Source organism: Delphinus delphis, chromosome 1, assembly GCF_949987515.2.
Source record: "Delphinus delphis chromosome 1, mDelDel1.2, whole genome shotgun sequence".
Taxonomy (NCBI): Eukaryota; Metazoa; Chordata; class Mammalia; order Artiodactyla; family Delphinidae; genus Delphinus; species Delphinus delphis.
This window is the reverse complement of record NC_082683.1, coordinates 134889334-134906349: the sequence shown is the minus strand read 5'-3', so window position 1 is coordinate 134906349 and position 17016 is coordinate 134889334. Positions and strand designations below refer to the sequence as shown.

The window sequence follows — 17016 nt, the reverse complement described above, 5'->3', positions numbered from 1 at the left end:
TTCACTCAGGGACCCCAACAGATCAGGGCCAAGAAGCAGGTGAGAGTTGACTGGGTCTTGATTTCTCCCAAGGCGGGTGGGACTGGAACTTCTGGGTGAGGAGGGGCAGCCCCTGCTGTGGTTGTGTGACCGTGGAATCCCAGGGCGGCAAGCAAGGCACTGGGGCTGGTCGTCAGGAAGCGGCGAGGATGCCCAGGCCCAGCAGCTAGTGTCAAGGGGGCGTGCTTAGCCCAGTAAGGGCTGGCAGTGGGATGGGCATGAAAAGCTGCCGTCCTCAGCTGGTCCCTCCCAGCTCTGAAACACAGCTCATTACCCCACCTAGAGCTGTCTCCTGGTAGCAGAGAAATGTTATCATTTGAGGTCACTCAGTAGGACGGTCAAACATGTCTGCTTTCCACTGATGATTAAAATGGTTTTGCCTGCGAACCCTGTGTTTTACTGTGGTCTTTCATGCATTAACACAAATCTCTGCACACAGGATCAGGCAGTTGGCAAGTGCATCCAGCCCCTGCCAGGACTGCGGCAAGAAAGAGTGGTCTGGCTGGCTTCATGGAGCATTAAAGGGTCCTCAGAGTCCACCTGCGCAAGCCTCATTTCCCTGGAGAAAATGGAATCTCAGAGGAGATAAGAGACTGGTCCTAGAGCTCCTCTGATTCTCAACCCTGTGATCCTCGATTACAGGTTGAGATGCAAGGTGACAAGTGCCCAGAGTGATGCAAAAGGTGCGGCGAATTCTCTTCCCCTTCCCCAGCTTCACCCTCCCTGTCGCAAATGCAAAAATCAAGATTTCAGCAGAGGGGCCAGCTCCCTCCCTGCCCCACGCTCTGCAGCATTCGGTGACGCAAGAGAGTCTGGGGGTTCCTAATGCCCTTAGGAAGTGGGGGGACAGCCACCCCTCACTGCAGAGGCAACTGGGAAACTCATCAGATGCATTCACTCAAGCAGCATAAGGCCACAGCTGAGTTACAACTGGGAGTTGGACTGGGGCTAGAGTGACACAGCAATAAACAGGCCCCTGTCCTGTGACTGGGGGGTGGGTCAGCGGAGGGAGGGCAGCCAGCATGGAACCTGATTGCTAAGTCAAATCCCTCCCATCCTCAGAGCGAGGGCTGCCATCCGTGGTGAAACGAAGGGGTCCTGCTCTGTGGCCTCGTGGCTGATGCCCAGGGAGAACACCAGGTCTCTGGAGGGGCTTCCGTGGCTTCCATGCAGCAGCATTATCCCAGGGGAGACTCCGCAGGCTCTTCCTGTACCAGCCAGCTGGCTGCCGTGGGGATTGGCCGCCACCTTGATCGCCTTTCACTCCTGCTGTCTGGAGTCAGATTTTTCTTTCTAGTTGGTACATCAGAGACCCTTCCGCCCTGCAGCTCCTGCAGGTGGCAAAGTCCTGGTGTGCACTGTTGGTGACAGGCCCGTGTGCACACACCTGGGAATGCACACGTCCTCGCAGGGCTGCATCCACGCACAGTGCTCAGCGTGGCGGACCAGGGCCCCGAGACCATCAGCAGGCTTTCCTTTGCTAAGCTACTCAAACTTTAGTAACAAAACTTGCAAAAGGTTCTCCAGCCAGGGCAGCTGGTTCCCGAGGCAGAGAAAGAGGATTTGTGGGGAGACATCCATTTTGGGTGCATTTCTCACAAATAACCTTATGCCACAGCCTTTAAAGTCCAGTCGACGTGTTCTGTGAAAACAGAGGCAGATGCAGATGTGATGTGTTTCAGGAAGCAATACCCGTGTTGGAACAGCTACAGGGAGTGCAGTCTCTAGAACAGGCGAAGTACAAAACTAGATTGTGAACTAGCTCTTGGATTCATTTCAGCAAGCAGGTCCGGAAGAGTCCCTTTAACCCCTTCCTCTCCCTTCTCGAGTTCTGCCAATGCCTCAGCTCTGGCCTCTCCCTTTGCCCTACACACCCCCCTTTCTCCTTCCATCCCCCAAGGACTCCGGAGACCCCCAGAGCCTTTGCTCAGCTTTCCTCTGGTCCAGCAAAGCCAGGGGACTGAGGGAAGTGAGAGGGTGGTGGCAGTGCTGGCACTGGCCACAGGACAGTCCCAACAGAGAAACTGTCTAAGCTGCCAACGTGACCTGTCAGGCCGCCACCTGTGGACCGCGGGGCCAGGCCCTGCCCTGGTTCTTAATGCCCTCAATAGCCTGAATCCGGGTGAGCCCTCCACTGTGGGAAAAGGAAAGCCAGGAAAACTGAGACCGTCCCTGTGGGCCGTGCTGGGGGGTGTCGTCCGCTGTCCCCATTGCTCCTGCTGGGGCAGCAAGCGCTGGTGCGTGGCGGGGGTGGAAGGGGTTACACGTCTGTGCTAATAGCCCTTGGATTGGTGAAGGCCTCACGGCCAGAGCCTGGCCACGTCACCGGGTAACTCTGGGGCGCTGCCAGTTGGAGGCATGGGGGTCCCCCCTCCTTGTAGTATGTGGGAGCAAAGGAGAGCCTCTCGCCTCCGCCCCCGTTGGGCAGCATGTCAGCCGTCCGTATGTAAAAGGGAGAGCTGTATAGGGAGCAGGCTGTGCAGTGGCTGGCCGCCACCCCGCACGGCTGGCCGCAGGGCTCTCTGGTGGGAGGCGCCAGGCCGCCTCGGCCGTCCAGGGCCTGGGAGCTGCAGGCATTGCAGGTGGGGCCTCTGCGGTGTGCGGGCAGGTCGTGATCCTCCTCCTCCTCCTCGCGTGCATCCTCGGCTCTGCTCCTCTTGCAGCAGTAATACTGAGGGGAGAGTGGGGAGGGCTGCCTGAGGGCTGAATGCCCCCCTCTGGCTGCGCACAGGTGCCCACGGCCCTGCTCCGCTGAGGACCCCGCGCCAGGCGCTTGGTTGGCCCCGGAGAGAAAACTCAACACCAGAGGCCCACGGTCCACAGCGATGTCCTCCCAGCCCTGCAAGACCAGTTCCTTCCCTCTTCCTCCCCCTACTTCCTAGTGCATTGACTGCAGGCGGAGGCTGAGAGAGCGGGGAGGCAGAGAGGGAGGGACATACAGATCCTACTAAGCACAGGCTGGGGTGCGGGGAGCTGCTTTCAGAGTCTCCCCACATGGTGCCCTTCCCAGCACTCCAGAAATCTCAGACGCGCGGGAGACACACACAGTGACCCGGTATTTTCCCAGCTCACTCTCTTGGGTGCCGAAGTGTGCACGGCGTGAGGGGAACATAGCTCCCTTCTGACAGCCCCCCAACTCCCAGCCCCCTTGACTTACGCCTCCCACATTCCACGGCTTTGGGCTTTGTCACGCCCGCAGTGGGCCTCCAGGTTCTGCCCCCATGTTGGGGACGTGGTTTGCTGGTGGCCTCTGGCCACAGGCCCAGGGGACTGACCTGGAGCCTACAGTAGCACAGGACGGCGATGATGCAGAGGAGAATGACCGTAGCTAGGATTCCGCCAGTGATCACAACCGTTCCCGCTGTCATCCGCCCGACGCCCCATCAAACTCTGCAAAGACGTGTGCGGAAAGGTGAGGGGCAGCTGCCCTCCTGGGCGTGGGGCCAGGAGCCCTCCTGGAACTTTCTCAGCTGAAGGCATGGGGGACCCGCGAGCAGGGAGGGCCCTGGGCACTGGAACACCAGGGGCTTCCTGAAGACAGAGGGTAGCTGTGGCCTGGGCCAGCCTAACCTGGGGGGCTTATAGCTGCGGAAGGGAAGAGAGGAGGCAAAGAGCTAACTGAAGGTGTGATTCTGCTCCCTGTTTCCATCCAGTTTCAAAGGTTCTTGCTGTCTTTCTGCTTTAATTCTCTTCTCCCTCTCCTCTCCCCTCTCCCCTCTGTTCACATCAGGCTTAACCCTCACCCCTTCCCCTACCCCACGGGGCCGAGACACAGAGAATAATAACTTCTGTTCACTGAGGCCTTAGTCTGTGTGAGGCACTGTGTTAAGTGCTCCCCTGGTTATCTCAGTTAACCCTCAAAATAACCTTTTGAAAAAAAAATAACCTTTTGAGATAGTTCTTGATTATCCTTATCTCACTCACGATGAACTGGGGCTTTGACTGATGTGGCTAAGAGTCCACCCAGCCTGGTTCACCCCAGTGGCCATGCTCTTAACCACTGCCCTCTGGGACACAAGAGCTGACGGTCCCCGAGCCCTTGACCCAGGTGGAGGGGACAGGGTCTGAACCTCAGAAGTTCCACCCTGGCTCCAACTCATTTGAGGGGCGTATCTCCTCTCTTTCCAATTCTTGGGGGAAAACAAGGGCAAGGCGAGCTCAGGGGGAGCTGGCAGGCACATTCTGGCCCCTGGAAGGTTGGGGCGAGGCTGGCCAGACGGGTCCTGCTAATGGGGGCTAACAGGTGGAGGTGCGCTCCGGACGTGAGGCTGTCTGAGGGCCGAATCCCCTTTCAGGCCACTGAACGGGGATTCCTGACCCCCCAAGGCACACGGGGACCAAGGTGGGCTGTGTCAACGGAGCAGGAACGTGTGAGGAGACTTGGCATCTTGAGGACAGAATGACTGTAAGCACTTACGTTCATAAAGGGAACAGTGACCTGCAAGACAATGAAAGGGACGGAGATGTTGTTAGAAGAGTGTTAGCCTGAAAAAGGCCCCAAGGGTTAGATTAATCCCTGAGCTCCACCTCACCTCACCCTGCTCTCTCACCATGGGCTCTATCATCAACAGGCCTAGAGGTCCCAAATCTGCAGCTCCAGCTGTGTCTCCAACTGCTTAGTGGACAGACTTGTCCCTCAGATGCCCACACTGGCACCTCGAACCCAATTATGACAGGCTGTCATCGCCATCTCTCCAAGTGGGCTCCCCGCCTCCAACCCCTCTGTTAGTGGTTCCACCAGGGCTGCCACAAAGGGTTTTGCAGGCTGTTGGTTACTCGAAGGGTAAGTGAGGGCTGGAACGCCAGCTGCTCAGGAAGCCGGGCGCCCTGCTGTGCTCACCTGGGGAAGGGGCACCTGTCTTCACCCAGACACCATCTGTTCCTCACCATTGTGCTCCTGGAGCCCTGTGTGCACCTGGCTCCGCTTCTAAATCACTCAAAGTGCTCACAGGGCGGTCTGTGGACCACAGCCTGGCAGCACCTGGAAGCTGGTTAGAAATGTAGCCTCTCAGGCCCCACCACAGGCCTAATGAGTCAGAACCTGCGTTTTAACAAGGTCCCGGGTGATTATTTGCATATTAGAGTTTGACAAAGCTGTGGCGTGTTCCCCTAGATGCCCAGACTTTCAAATCCTCAAATTCTTCTTTGGTTTCTTCCAGTCTTCTGTTCTTCACACCAATTATGACTCTGCACCGCATACCTGCACTGGTGCAAAAGTTTCCTAACAGATCTCGCCGGTTTTGTCTCTGAGCACCCTTCACATCACCCACAGTTAGCCCTTCGTCATGCCCCTGCACCCCTCTTCCTCTGGAGACTTTTAGACTGAGCTTCAGAGGCCTTGCCCTCTCCCACTTCCCTGCATGCTCACCACCAATTATCTTTTCTTCCTCACCGCCCACTGTCCCCCCTGCATGAATCCTCTGCCCATCAGGTAGTCTCAGTTCTTAAGAAGCTTATAGCCAAGTGATGAAAAGACACTTAATATACCTTACGAACCAGAGATGCACAGACCAGGGGCTGTGGGAACACAGAGGAGGGGGCAGCTAACCACTCGGGGAAAAGTTCCATGGAACATGTTATATTTGAGCTGACTCCTAAAGGCTGAATGGGGGCTTGTCCAGTAGACCAGGTGGAGAGGATGGAATGCACGGTCCAGGAGTGTGAAAGAACACAGAGGCTCCGGGAACTGTAAGGAATCCGGGAAGGCTGGGGGTAGGGATGAAGCTGGAGAGGCTGTAAGGCAGGCAAGGAATTAGGATTTAACTCTCTTGAAGACAGTGGGGGTTCCTGAAGGGTTTCGGTAGGGGACAGCATGCTCTCACTGTCTCCATCTATTTAAATTCTGCCCATCCTTCAAGGCTCTAAGAAGCCGTCCCTGACTGCCTCATGGTGATGCACTCTCTCCTGCTGGAATTCTACTGTAATGCCTTTCCATGTGCCACTTTTCAAATCCTGTCTTGGTATGATGTTTGTCAACTTTCATGTGGGAACATCTTGACTCCTGTGCTAAATTATGAGTCCTCTGGGATCAGGAGTTGCATCTTATACTGTAGCCTATCCTCCTGCAGCATTATACACAGTGCCTGGCACACAGCGGGTACTTAAAAGTTTGGTAATCATCTCACCATACAGCATTTCTTTCACAGGCCTGGCAGTAATGACTCTGATCTGCCACCAGAGGGCAGCAAGTTGTATCTCTCCGCTCACATCTGATACGCAGACCAGAGCATCCTTGTTCAAGACCAATTTGACTTTGCCCAAATGCACAGTGAGCCATGCTTCAGGGTTCACTGGGGTATTCGCTGGGGGCGGGCAGGTGAACCTCAGCCTTGGGAGGACTTACACACCATCACAGCCACACCACTCCACCCTCCCCTGCTTCCCCTGCATGCTCACCCCTGAGGGCTGCTCAGGAGACAGAGAGGCCTAGTGACCTGAAGTTGGAGGAGGCAGCCGTGGTCCACTCTACTGAAAGTTTTGGCCTAGTCCCCTGGGATGTGTCCAGGCTGTTTTAGAGAATGGGGAATTATGAAGCCATACAAGAACAGAGCCCTCCCTTCTTTGCCCTCCATGCCTGGCCTCCCTCTTTCAGTACCATGAAGACTGCACAGCAGAAGTGGCCTGGAAATGGGGAGCACTGCAGTGCAGGCAGAGCTACAGGGCTGAAGGCCCATTCAGGGCCCAACTGTGCCGCTTAGCGGACATCCCATCTTGGAAACTGACCTTCTTTCTCGTGGTAAAAGAGCGATTACCAAAAAACTCAGGAAAAAGATTCATGTATGTGAGGGCCCCTTGTAACCTCTAAGATGTCTTTCAAACACGGTTATTTGTGGGGAGAAGGAAGGCCCAGACATTCTGTGATCACTTAAGTCTGGCCTGACAGTCAGAAACCAAGAAGGCACATGTGAAGTGCATGTGGTCAACTAGCCAGGTCCCAGCCAGCTTCCCAGAGGGCCCAGTCCTGGTGGTGCAACTTAGCATTTAAATTCCCACACCCAGTGGCTCTCTATGATTTCAGGGGTGCTTATTTTCTCTTTGCAACTAGATGCATATGATCACAATAACTCCCTGAATCTAAACAGCATTCACTGTACAGTTTACAACGTGTTTCCATTTCTGTCCCCATTTATGACGGGCAGGTTCTAAGATGGCCCCAAATGAGCCTCTCCCCTGGCAGTCATGCCTTGTGTACTCCCCTCCCCTTGAGGAGGGGTGCCACCTGTGACCTGCCTCTAACTAACAGAATACAGCAAAGGGGATGGGATGTCACTCTGTGAGTAGATTCTCAAAGATTCTGACTCCCCTCTTGTGAGCCAGCTCTCGCCCTGGCTGGTTTTGATGCAGCAAGTTGGATTCTGGCGAGGCCCATGTTGTAGCAAGGAACTGAGGATGGCCTCTGGCCCTCAGTCCAATGGACAGCAGGGTGTTAAAGCTATCAATCCAATGGCCCAAAAGGAACCGAACGGCCACTTAAGTGAGAGTGGAAGTGAATCCCTCCCCAGTTGAGCTTTCAGATTACACTGTAATCCCAGTGGACACCTTGAATGCAGCCTCATGACCAACCCTGAAACGGTGAACCAGCTGGCGATGCTTGGATTCCTAACTCACAGAAACTGTGAGATAATCGATGTGTGTTCTTGCAAGCTGCTAAATTGTGGTAGTTTGTTATACAGCGCAAGATAACTAACACACCTCCTTTGAACCATACAAAAACCCCACTCACAGGAGGGAAAGCCAGACCTTTATACGATTTGCCTAAAGTCATACAATAGCAAGTGTCTGAGTCAGGACCCAAGGGCCAGTGCTGTGGAGTTTCTGTCGCACCAGTTGCCTGATTAATTTCCTCAGGCCTTGAGAACAAGGTCCCTATGTTCCCTCGCAGGGTCTAGGAGCTCTGGACAGAATGGATTCAGTAGTGACCAACTCAGGGGCTGAGGACAGCCAACAAGGACAAACCTGTTGCCAACTGCAGACCCCCGGGGCCCGCCCTCTGTGACCAGGACTTTCTGGAGCTCCCTCTCCACCAACACCTCTCTCTACCCAGCATCCGGGCACCTTCTCCTGTGCCTCACACTTACGTGAAACAGCTGGAGCAGCGACAGCCCAGTCACGCAGGCTGTGCCTGAGCAGACAGCAGCTGGGGGCACGTCATGGCCAAGGGTGTCAGTCCCTGACAGAGAAGAGAGGGGAAGGTCAGTGAGAGCTGGAAAGGGAGGCTGAGAAGACAGACGGGCACACGCTGGCACCTGGTTGTGACCCCAGGACATCCCCAAGGGGGCTTGTTTCCTGACCTCCACGGCTGCCTTGGTCTGAGGTCCCTGAGCCTAAGAACCTGAGGTCAGACCTCTAAGGCCACATCGTATCCCGTCCTTGTTTCCCTCCCTCAGTGTCGCTGTCCGGAACCCTTGCCCAATGCACCATCAGGACAAGAGCCTCTCCCTGCTCTGGGAAGCAAGGCTCAATGGGGGAAGGGAGTCCAGCTGCCTCTTTCATACTCCACTGGAGAATGCCGACCTGTTCCCCGGCGGATGTGTCCTTGGTGGCTGCATGGCCGATCCCCCTCTCTCTGGCCCCACACACCTCTTTCCCATCTCCTTCCCCATTGTTTCCTGGGCCTGTCCGTATTCCCAGTGCCCAGAGCTGATCACTCCTTTCTCTTACTCCAATATCCCGACTTCCTCAGGCCAACCCACCAACCAGAGAGTTGGATGGGTAAGTTCACGCAGATGTGCTGATGGAGGAGGGGGAGGTGAGACCCTATTGAGGAACCCAGTGTAGTCTAATTACTGGGGGGTCCCTTCAAGCCAAAATTCTTTACCCACTCAACATGGAGCATCTAGGCCTTACACTGGGAATGGGGTGAGGGTGGGGTGGAGGGGGGAAGGACACCCCCTGGTGGTGACGCTGGGCCCCTGCTCACTGTCCTGAGAAGGACGTGCCCCACTGGGTGTATTTGTACTGGGGAGGGAACTCAACCATTAACGGGATGCACTGAGCCACCTTCCACAAGGACAGGGCCAACCACTTCCAGGTTCTCTGCCTCAGCCAGAAGCTGGAGGTCAAAGGACAGACATTTTCATGCCTCAAGGACTGGCACCACAACTACTGAGCCTGTGCTCTACAGCCCACGAGCCACAACTACTGAACCCATGACCCACAACTACTGAAGCCTGTGTGCCTAGAGCCTGTGCTCTGCAACAAAGAAGCCACCGCAATGAGAAGCCCACACACTGCAACGAAGAGTAGCCCCCGCTCGCCGCAACTAGAGAAAGCCCACATGCAGCAACGAAGACCCAATGCAGCCAAAAATAAATAAATTTTTAAAAAAGCAATGGGGCTGGCACAAGTTTTAATCTAGGGGCAGGGGCAGATTTCTCTCACTAAATACATTTTAAAGTAAAGGGATACTTGGATCATACATCATGATCAAGTGGGATTTATCCCAGGGATGCAAGGATTCTTCAATATATGTAAATCAATCAATGTGATACACCACATGAACAAATTGAAGAATAAAAACCATATGATCATCTCAATAGATTCAGAAAAAGCTTTCGACAAAATTCAACACCCATTTATGATAAAAACTCTCCAGAAAGTGGGCATAGAGGGAACATATCTCAACATAATAAAGGCCATATATGACAAACCCACAGCAAACATCATTCTCAATGGTGAAAAACTGAAAGCATTTCCTCTAAGATCAGGAACAAGACAAGGATGTCCACCCTCGCCACTTTTATTCAACATAGTTTTGGAAGCCCTAGCCATGGCAATCAGAGAAGAAAAAGAAATAAAAGGAATCCTAATTGGAAAAGAAGAAGTAAAACTGTCACTGACTGCAAATGACATGATACTATACATAGAAAATTCTAAAAATGCTAGCAGAAAACTACTAGAGCTCATCAATGAATTCGGTAAAGTTGCAGGATACAAAATTAATACACAGAAATCTCTTGCATTCCTATACACTAACAACAAAAGATCAGAAAGAGAAATTAAGGAAACAATCCCATTTACCATTGCCTTAAAAAGAATAAAATACCTAGGAATAAACCTACCTAAGGAGACAAAAGACCTGTACTCAAAACTGTAGGATACTGATGAAAGAAATAAAAGATGACAAAAACACATGGAGAGATATACCATGTCCTTGGATTGGAAGAACCAATATTGTGAAAATGACTACACTACCCAAAGCAATCTACAGATTGAATGCAATCCCTATCAAATTACCAATAGCATTTTTCACAGAATTAGAACAAAAAATTTCACAATTTGTATGGAAACATGAAAGACCCCAGACAGCCAAAGCAATCTTGAGGAAGAAAAATGGAGCTGGAGGAATCAGGCGCCCTGACTTCAGACTATACTACAAAGCTACAGTAATCAAAACAGTATGGTACTTGCACAAAAATAGAAATATAGATCAATGGAACAGGATAGAAAGTCCAGAGATAAACCCATGCACCTATGGTCACCTAATCTATGACAAAGGAGTCAAGACTATACAGTGGAGAAAAAACAGTCTCTTCAATAAGTGGTGCTGGGAAAACTGGACAGCTACATGTAAAAGAATGAAATTAGAACACTCCCTAACACCATACACAAAAATAAACTCAAAACGGATTAAAGATCTAAATGTAAGGCTGGCTACTATAAAACTCTTAGAGGAAAACATAGGCAGAACACTCTTTGACATAAAGTGCAGCAAGATCTTTTTTGATCCACCTCCTACAGTAATGAAAATAAAAACAAAAATAAACAAATGGGACCTAATTAAAAGCTTTTGCACAGCAAAGCAAAACATAAACAAAATGAAAAGACAACCCACAGAATGGGAGAAAATATTTGCAAATGAATTGACCAACAAGGGATTAATCTCCAAAATATACAAACAGCTCATGCAGCTCAATATATATTTTAAAAAACCCAATAAAAAAATGGGTGGAAGATCTAAATAGACATTTCTCCAAAGAAGACATACAGATGGCCAAAAAGCACATGATAAGATGCTCAACATCACTAATTATTAGAGAAATGCAAATCAAAACTACAATGAGGTATCACCTCACACCGGTCAGAATAGCCATCATCAAAAAATTTACAAACAATAAATGCTGGAGATGGTGCTGAGAAAAGGAAACCCTCCTACACTGTTGGTAGAATGTAAATTGGTACAGCCACTATGGAGAACAGTATGAGGTTCCTTAAAACATTAAAAACAGAACTACCATATGACCCAGCAATCCCACTCCTGGGCATATACCTGGAGAAAACCATAATTCAAAAAGATACATGCACCCCAATATTCACTGCACCACTATTTACAATAGCCATGTCATGGAAGCAACCTAAATGTCCATCAACAGAGGAATGGATAAAGAAGATATGGTACATACATACAATGGAATATTACTCAGCCATAAAAAAGAACAAAATAATGCCATTTGCAGCAACATGGATGGACCTAGAGATTGTCATATTGAGTGAAGTCACTCAGACATAGAAAGACAAATATCATATGATATCACTTATATGTGGAATCTTAAAAAAATGGTACAAATGAACTTATTTATAAAACAGAAGTAGAGTCACAAATGTAGAAAACAAACTTATGGTCACCAGGGGATAAGGGGGGGCGGATAAATTGGGAGATTTGGGATTGACATATACACATTACTATATATAAAATAGGTAACTAATAAGGACCTACTGTATAGCACAGGGAACTTTACTCCATACTCTGTAATGACCTATATGGGAAAAGGATCTAAAAAAGAGTGGATAGGACTTCCCTGGTGGCACAGTGGTTAAGAATCCGCCTGCCAATACAGCGGACACAGGTTTGAGCCCTGGTCCGGGAAGATCCCACATGCTGTGGAGCAACTGAGCCCGTGTGCCACAACTACTGAACCTGCGCTCTACAGCCTGTGTGCCACAACTACTGAAGCCTGCATGCCTAGAGCTCATGCTCTACAACAAGAGAAGCCACTGCAATGAGAAGCCCGCGCACCGCAATGAAGAGCAGCCCCCGCTCGCCGCAACTAGAGAAAGCCCGCACCCAGCAACACAACCCAGCGCAGCCAAAATAAATAAATAAATAAATTTATTTTTTTAAAAAAAGAGTGGATATGTGTATGTATAACTTTGCTGTACAGTAGAAGCTAACACAACATTGTAAATCAACTATATGTCAATAAAAATTTTTTAAAAATAAAGTGATAGACCTTCAGTGAGATTCTGATCAATAAAAGTGAGGGAAAACACAACTACAGACTAGGAGAAGTGAAAATGGATACTACCACATATGCTGCAAACATAAGGAAACTAAAGGGTATTAAAAACAACCTTATGCCAATAATCTAAAAATACAGATGAAATGAATGCATTCATGGAATAATGTAACCTACTAACACCTCCTCAAGAAGTTACTTGAAACATAATGTGAAGAATCAAATCATCGAAAATTGACTTTCAAAAAAAAAGAAGAAAAAGAGAAAAGAAAACACCTAGGCCCAGAGGGCTTCACCAGAAACACCTACCAAACATTTAATAAAGAAATCATTCTATCTTACACAGAGCATTCCAATAACAGAAAAAGAAGAAACATTCTAAGTCATCTTATTACCATTTCTCACTAGCAAAAAAACAGTAAGAAAATGTAATTTTAAAGACATATAAAATGATAAAATTATTAGGTCCTAGGTATATACATAACACAAGCTATACAGAGACTTTATGTAGAAATCTATAAAATTTTATTTTTATAAAGACTTTTTTTTAACATCTTTATTGGGGTATAACTGCTTTACAATGGTGTGCTAGTTTCTGCTTTATAACAAAGTGAATCAGTTATACATACACATATGTTCCCATCTCTTCCCTCTTGCATCTCCCTCCCTCCCACGCTCCCTATCCCACCCCTCCAGGTGGTCACAAAGCACCGAGCCTATAAAGACTTTTAAAGGTTACTAAATAAATGGAGGGGTATACTAAAAAAAATTAAAATTAAAAAATAAAGGGATACTAGAAGAAAAAAAAATCAAAGTTGCTTTTTGAGCATAAACCATGCAATATGCTTGTTTAACAAACCAGTTACTTACACAAAAATGGTCCATGGAAATAGAAGGACTCTAAGAGATCTGGCCCAATATCTTTACTTTTCTAGATGAAGAAACCAAGTTCAGAGAGGACAAGTGACTTGCTTAACCACACACAGCAAGATAGAGATGGAGCTGGAGCAAAGCCTCCTGGCCCCAGTCCAGGGCCCTGCCATTAGGATGCTGTCTCTCCTCCTAGAACATCCGCACTTGTCTCCCCAGGAGCTAAGGTGTCCCCTGAAATAGGGTTTCTCAAATTGGCTTGATGGTAACCATCACCTGAGCCACATGTTAAAGCAGAGACTCCAGACCTACTGAAGCAGCATCTCCAGGGGAGGGGCCCAGAATCTGTGTCTTTAACAGGTTTGAGTCTTACTATCTGGCCCTTTCGGGAAATGATGCAGGAATGAAGGTCTTTGGGAGGATTTCAGGCTGGAGGCAGCAGGGGAGGTGGCTGGAGGCAGCAGGGGAGGTGGCTGGAGGCAGCAGGGGAGGCGGCTGGAGGCAGCAGGGGAGGCGGGTGACCTTGCAGAGTTTGTGGCATCATCTGCTGCCCATAACAAGGCTGGCTCTGGATTCTGTGTCCTCGGGCCAAGCAGGCCAGAAGGAGGAGGAAGGGAGTGCAAGGAGAACCAAAAGTACATGGTGTCTCTGGGTGGGTTGGAGCCAATAAAGAGGTCAGGATGCGGAACCTTAAGGCCATTCTTCTAGGGGAAGAATGGGGCTGGGGGAGCATTAAAAGCCACCCTGGTAGAATGTGCTGGAAATGGGTTTCCCATTCCTCATAAGACCAGGGGTCTATGTTCTCTCTGAAGGGCCCCTGCCCTCAGTGACTTCAGCGCCCAGAGGCAGGGTCACCTCCCTCACTGCCTGGACCAACAGTGGCAGAACGCCTGCTGTAGCTGACCCTAGCACATGTAATTAACGATTGGCTGCCCCCTGCACCCTGCTTGGCCCCCTTAGGAGCACAAGTTAATTGAGTGGGGCCTAAGCACCGGCTGATCTCAATTTCTTCCGATGCAATTAAGCCTTCTCCAGTCATTTATTAACTCATGAAATTGACACAGCAGGTTAGCAGCCCCGGAGAAGAGGAACAGTTTTTTTCCTTGCTCCCTGTCTCCTCGGACATCAATGCTTAGGCATGGCTAGCAGAGGGAATCGGAGGAAGGGGCTATTTTCACTCTGACTGTACTTATGGCCATCACCAAGCCCTGACCCCGCGGATGAGGGTGGGAAGAGTTGGTGGTCAGATCGGTTCCTTTGCTCCAGATGAGGTACTACAGCAGCAAAGAGAGGCCTGTGCTGTTTGAGAAGGGGCCTCTCTAAGAGATGCAAGGAACCTCTGCAAATCATCAAGGGAAAAAAAGAGACCCTCAATATAATAATGGGTAATAGACAGGTGGTTTATAAAAAAAGTAATCCAAAAGGCTAACAAGAAAATGAAGAGATGCCCAAACTCATTAGTAATCTGGGAAACGCAAATTGAAACCACAGTGAGCTATCACTCTACACTGGTAGACTGGCAAAAATTAGGATGCTGGATAATGTCACGTGTTGGAGCAGATGTGGGAATTTAAGGGCACTGCTGGTGGAGTGTAGTTACGACAACTGTTGAGGGAGAGACCTGGCACTACTTGGTCACGTTAAGTTCAGACCCCATGAAGCAGCAACTCTGCTCCTGGGTCTGTATCCCCCAAATTTCTCAATATATCCATAAGGGGCCATGTGTGGAGACGTTCATCACTGTGTTTTATGGTGGCAGGGAATTGGAAGCAGGCTCAGTGATCATCACTAGAGAGTGGAGGGGTAAAGTCAGGTAGAGGCACACCTCAGAGGATAATGCAACTGCTGAAAGCAATGGACCAAGTGGACCATAGTAACACAGAGCAACAAGGATAAACCTTAGCAGAAGGCTAAGTGAAAAAAAAAAACCCAGAATTAGATGTATAAAGATGTATAATACTGCTTATATAAATTTAAAATACAGGCACACAGACCAACAATTTACATTTTCAAGAACACATACAAAAACAACAAAGACAAAAACCCCCCAAGTTCACAGATACAGAGAACAGGTTGGTGGTTGCCAGAGGTAGGGGTGGGGGTGGGAGTGGAGGTGGGAGAAATGGGCGAAGGGGGTCAAAAGATGCAAACTTCCAGTTATAAAATAAGTAAGTCATGGAGAAGTAATGTACAGCATGGCGACTGTAGTTAACAATACTCTATTGTATATTTGGAAGTTGCTGCCAGAGTAGATCTGAAAAGTTATCATCACAAGAAAAACATTTTTTGGCAACTATGTGTAGTGACGGATGATAACTAGACTTATTGTGATGATCATTTTGCAATGTATACAAATACGGAATCACTATGTGGTATACCTGAAATTAATACACTGTTATATGTCAATTATACCTCAATAAACAAAACAAAACCGAAAACACATACCCCAAAATGTATACACATTAAATATGCTAGAATGGCTGACTGTGGAAGGAGGAAAATGAGAACAGGAATAAGAATAAAAGAGAAAAAAATAAATAATAGAGGAGAGGGGCCTTGCCAAGACCAATGATGAAAAATAATGTGGACTATCTGAGAAGTAACACTGAGGAGTATAATTAACTTAACCTTCTATGTCTGAGGTCCAACTCAAAAAAGAAAGAAGGGGTCTCTCACCACCCCCAGGAGGCCTTCCATGATTGACTCAATGCTGCACATTTCTATTCGACCTTCCTATTTGTTCTCAGGTAACTGTATTGTTGACACACTGGTGTCGAGTGGCTGTATTTTGCTTCCTTCTTAAATTCCAGACCATTTGAGGGCACAGACTTGGAATCTTGTGTCTTCATAAAGCTCCGTTCCCAATGCCTGGTGTTCTGCACATTCTAGACAGTGGGATGGCAGGTCAAATGGGAAGCTGCTCTGCATGCAGAGTGCTGTCCCAACACATGCCTTCCATTCTGGTCTCACCTGCTGCAGGTAGTGGAAAGAGCACAAGGCTAAGAGTCCCAAGATTTTGGTTTAAATTCTGTTTTCTACGCTCATTGCTTGGGCGATTTTGGACAATGAATGATCTCCTTGAGGTTCATCTACAAAACGAAGGTAAATGATTTATCTTCCCTTACGGGGTGAGGATTATGGGAAAGGGTGTGGTTATTTAAAATGCTGCAGCCTTATAAGGAGGGTGGGTGTTGTTCCAAGGACTCAGAGTCCCTGAAGTCCTCTGTGCTGCTAACAGGAGAGATGGCCCTTTGTGCTCATTCATCCCTTGATGAATTGGCTATGCCAAGTTTGGGGAGCAGACCCTGGTAAGAGCTGGACCACTCGGTGTAAGAGAGTGAGAAGAATTTATTGGGGTGTAGGGTGGCAGGAAGAGCAGGGAGGGCAGCGTGAGGAAGAGAGAGGAGCCAGAAAGAATGGCCCAGACTGGGGGACCCTGCTGAGCCTCTTGGCCAGATAAAACCCCAGCAGTTAGTTTGAGAGAAAGCCTTTTAAGATTTGGGAGGTCTCTAAGTTTTTTGTATTGTCTTCGCAAACTGTTGGTAACTCACAAATGTGAGGGATATTTTTCTTGTTTGTGGCAATCCAGTGAAGGCACTGAGCTCAGACCTGGGTGCATATCCGTGGAACGCAGATGACACAGGAACTAATTCGGTGTGCGCAGTTTAGAGCCAGAGGTCACCGTGAGAACGATGGCCCTTGGGACAGATTCTGGCTTCCTATGAGCCCTGGAACAGGGGTTAGAGCAAGTCCGATCTAGATCCTTAGAACACATGATCCCAGCTGATATATGAGTTATGCCTGAGGTATTGCATGTGAAAATAGATGGTCATTCCTCTTTTGTTCTAGCCTAGACCTAGCTCTCAGATTA

The 17016-nt window shown here is 49.1% G+C and overlaps 1 protein-coding gene across 1 annotated transcript in view; it reads right to left on the bottom strand.

Annotated features, from left to right (window-relative positions):
• Window positions 1–2299: 2299 nt before the first annotated feature.
• LOC132423860 (protein FAM163A) overlaps window positions 2300–17016 on the bottom strand; it is a 75834-nt gene continuing 61117 nt past the window's right edge. The window contains exons 2-5 of the mRNA XM_060009731.1: window positions 8118–8209; window positions 4457–4477; window positions 3315–3429; window positions 2300–2710 (exon numbers count right to left, since the gene is read on the bottom strand). Coding sequence (XP_059865714.1) covers window positions 2300–2710; window positions 3315–3407 — 504 coding nt within the window. The 5' untranslated portion in view covers window positions 3408–3429; window positions 4457–4477; window positions 8118–8209. The remainder of the gene's footprint in view (window positions 2711–3314; window positions 3430–4456; window positions 4478–8117; window positions 8210–17016) is intronic.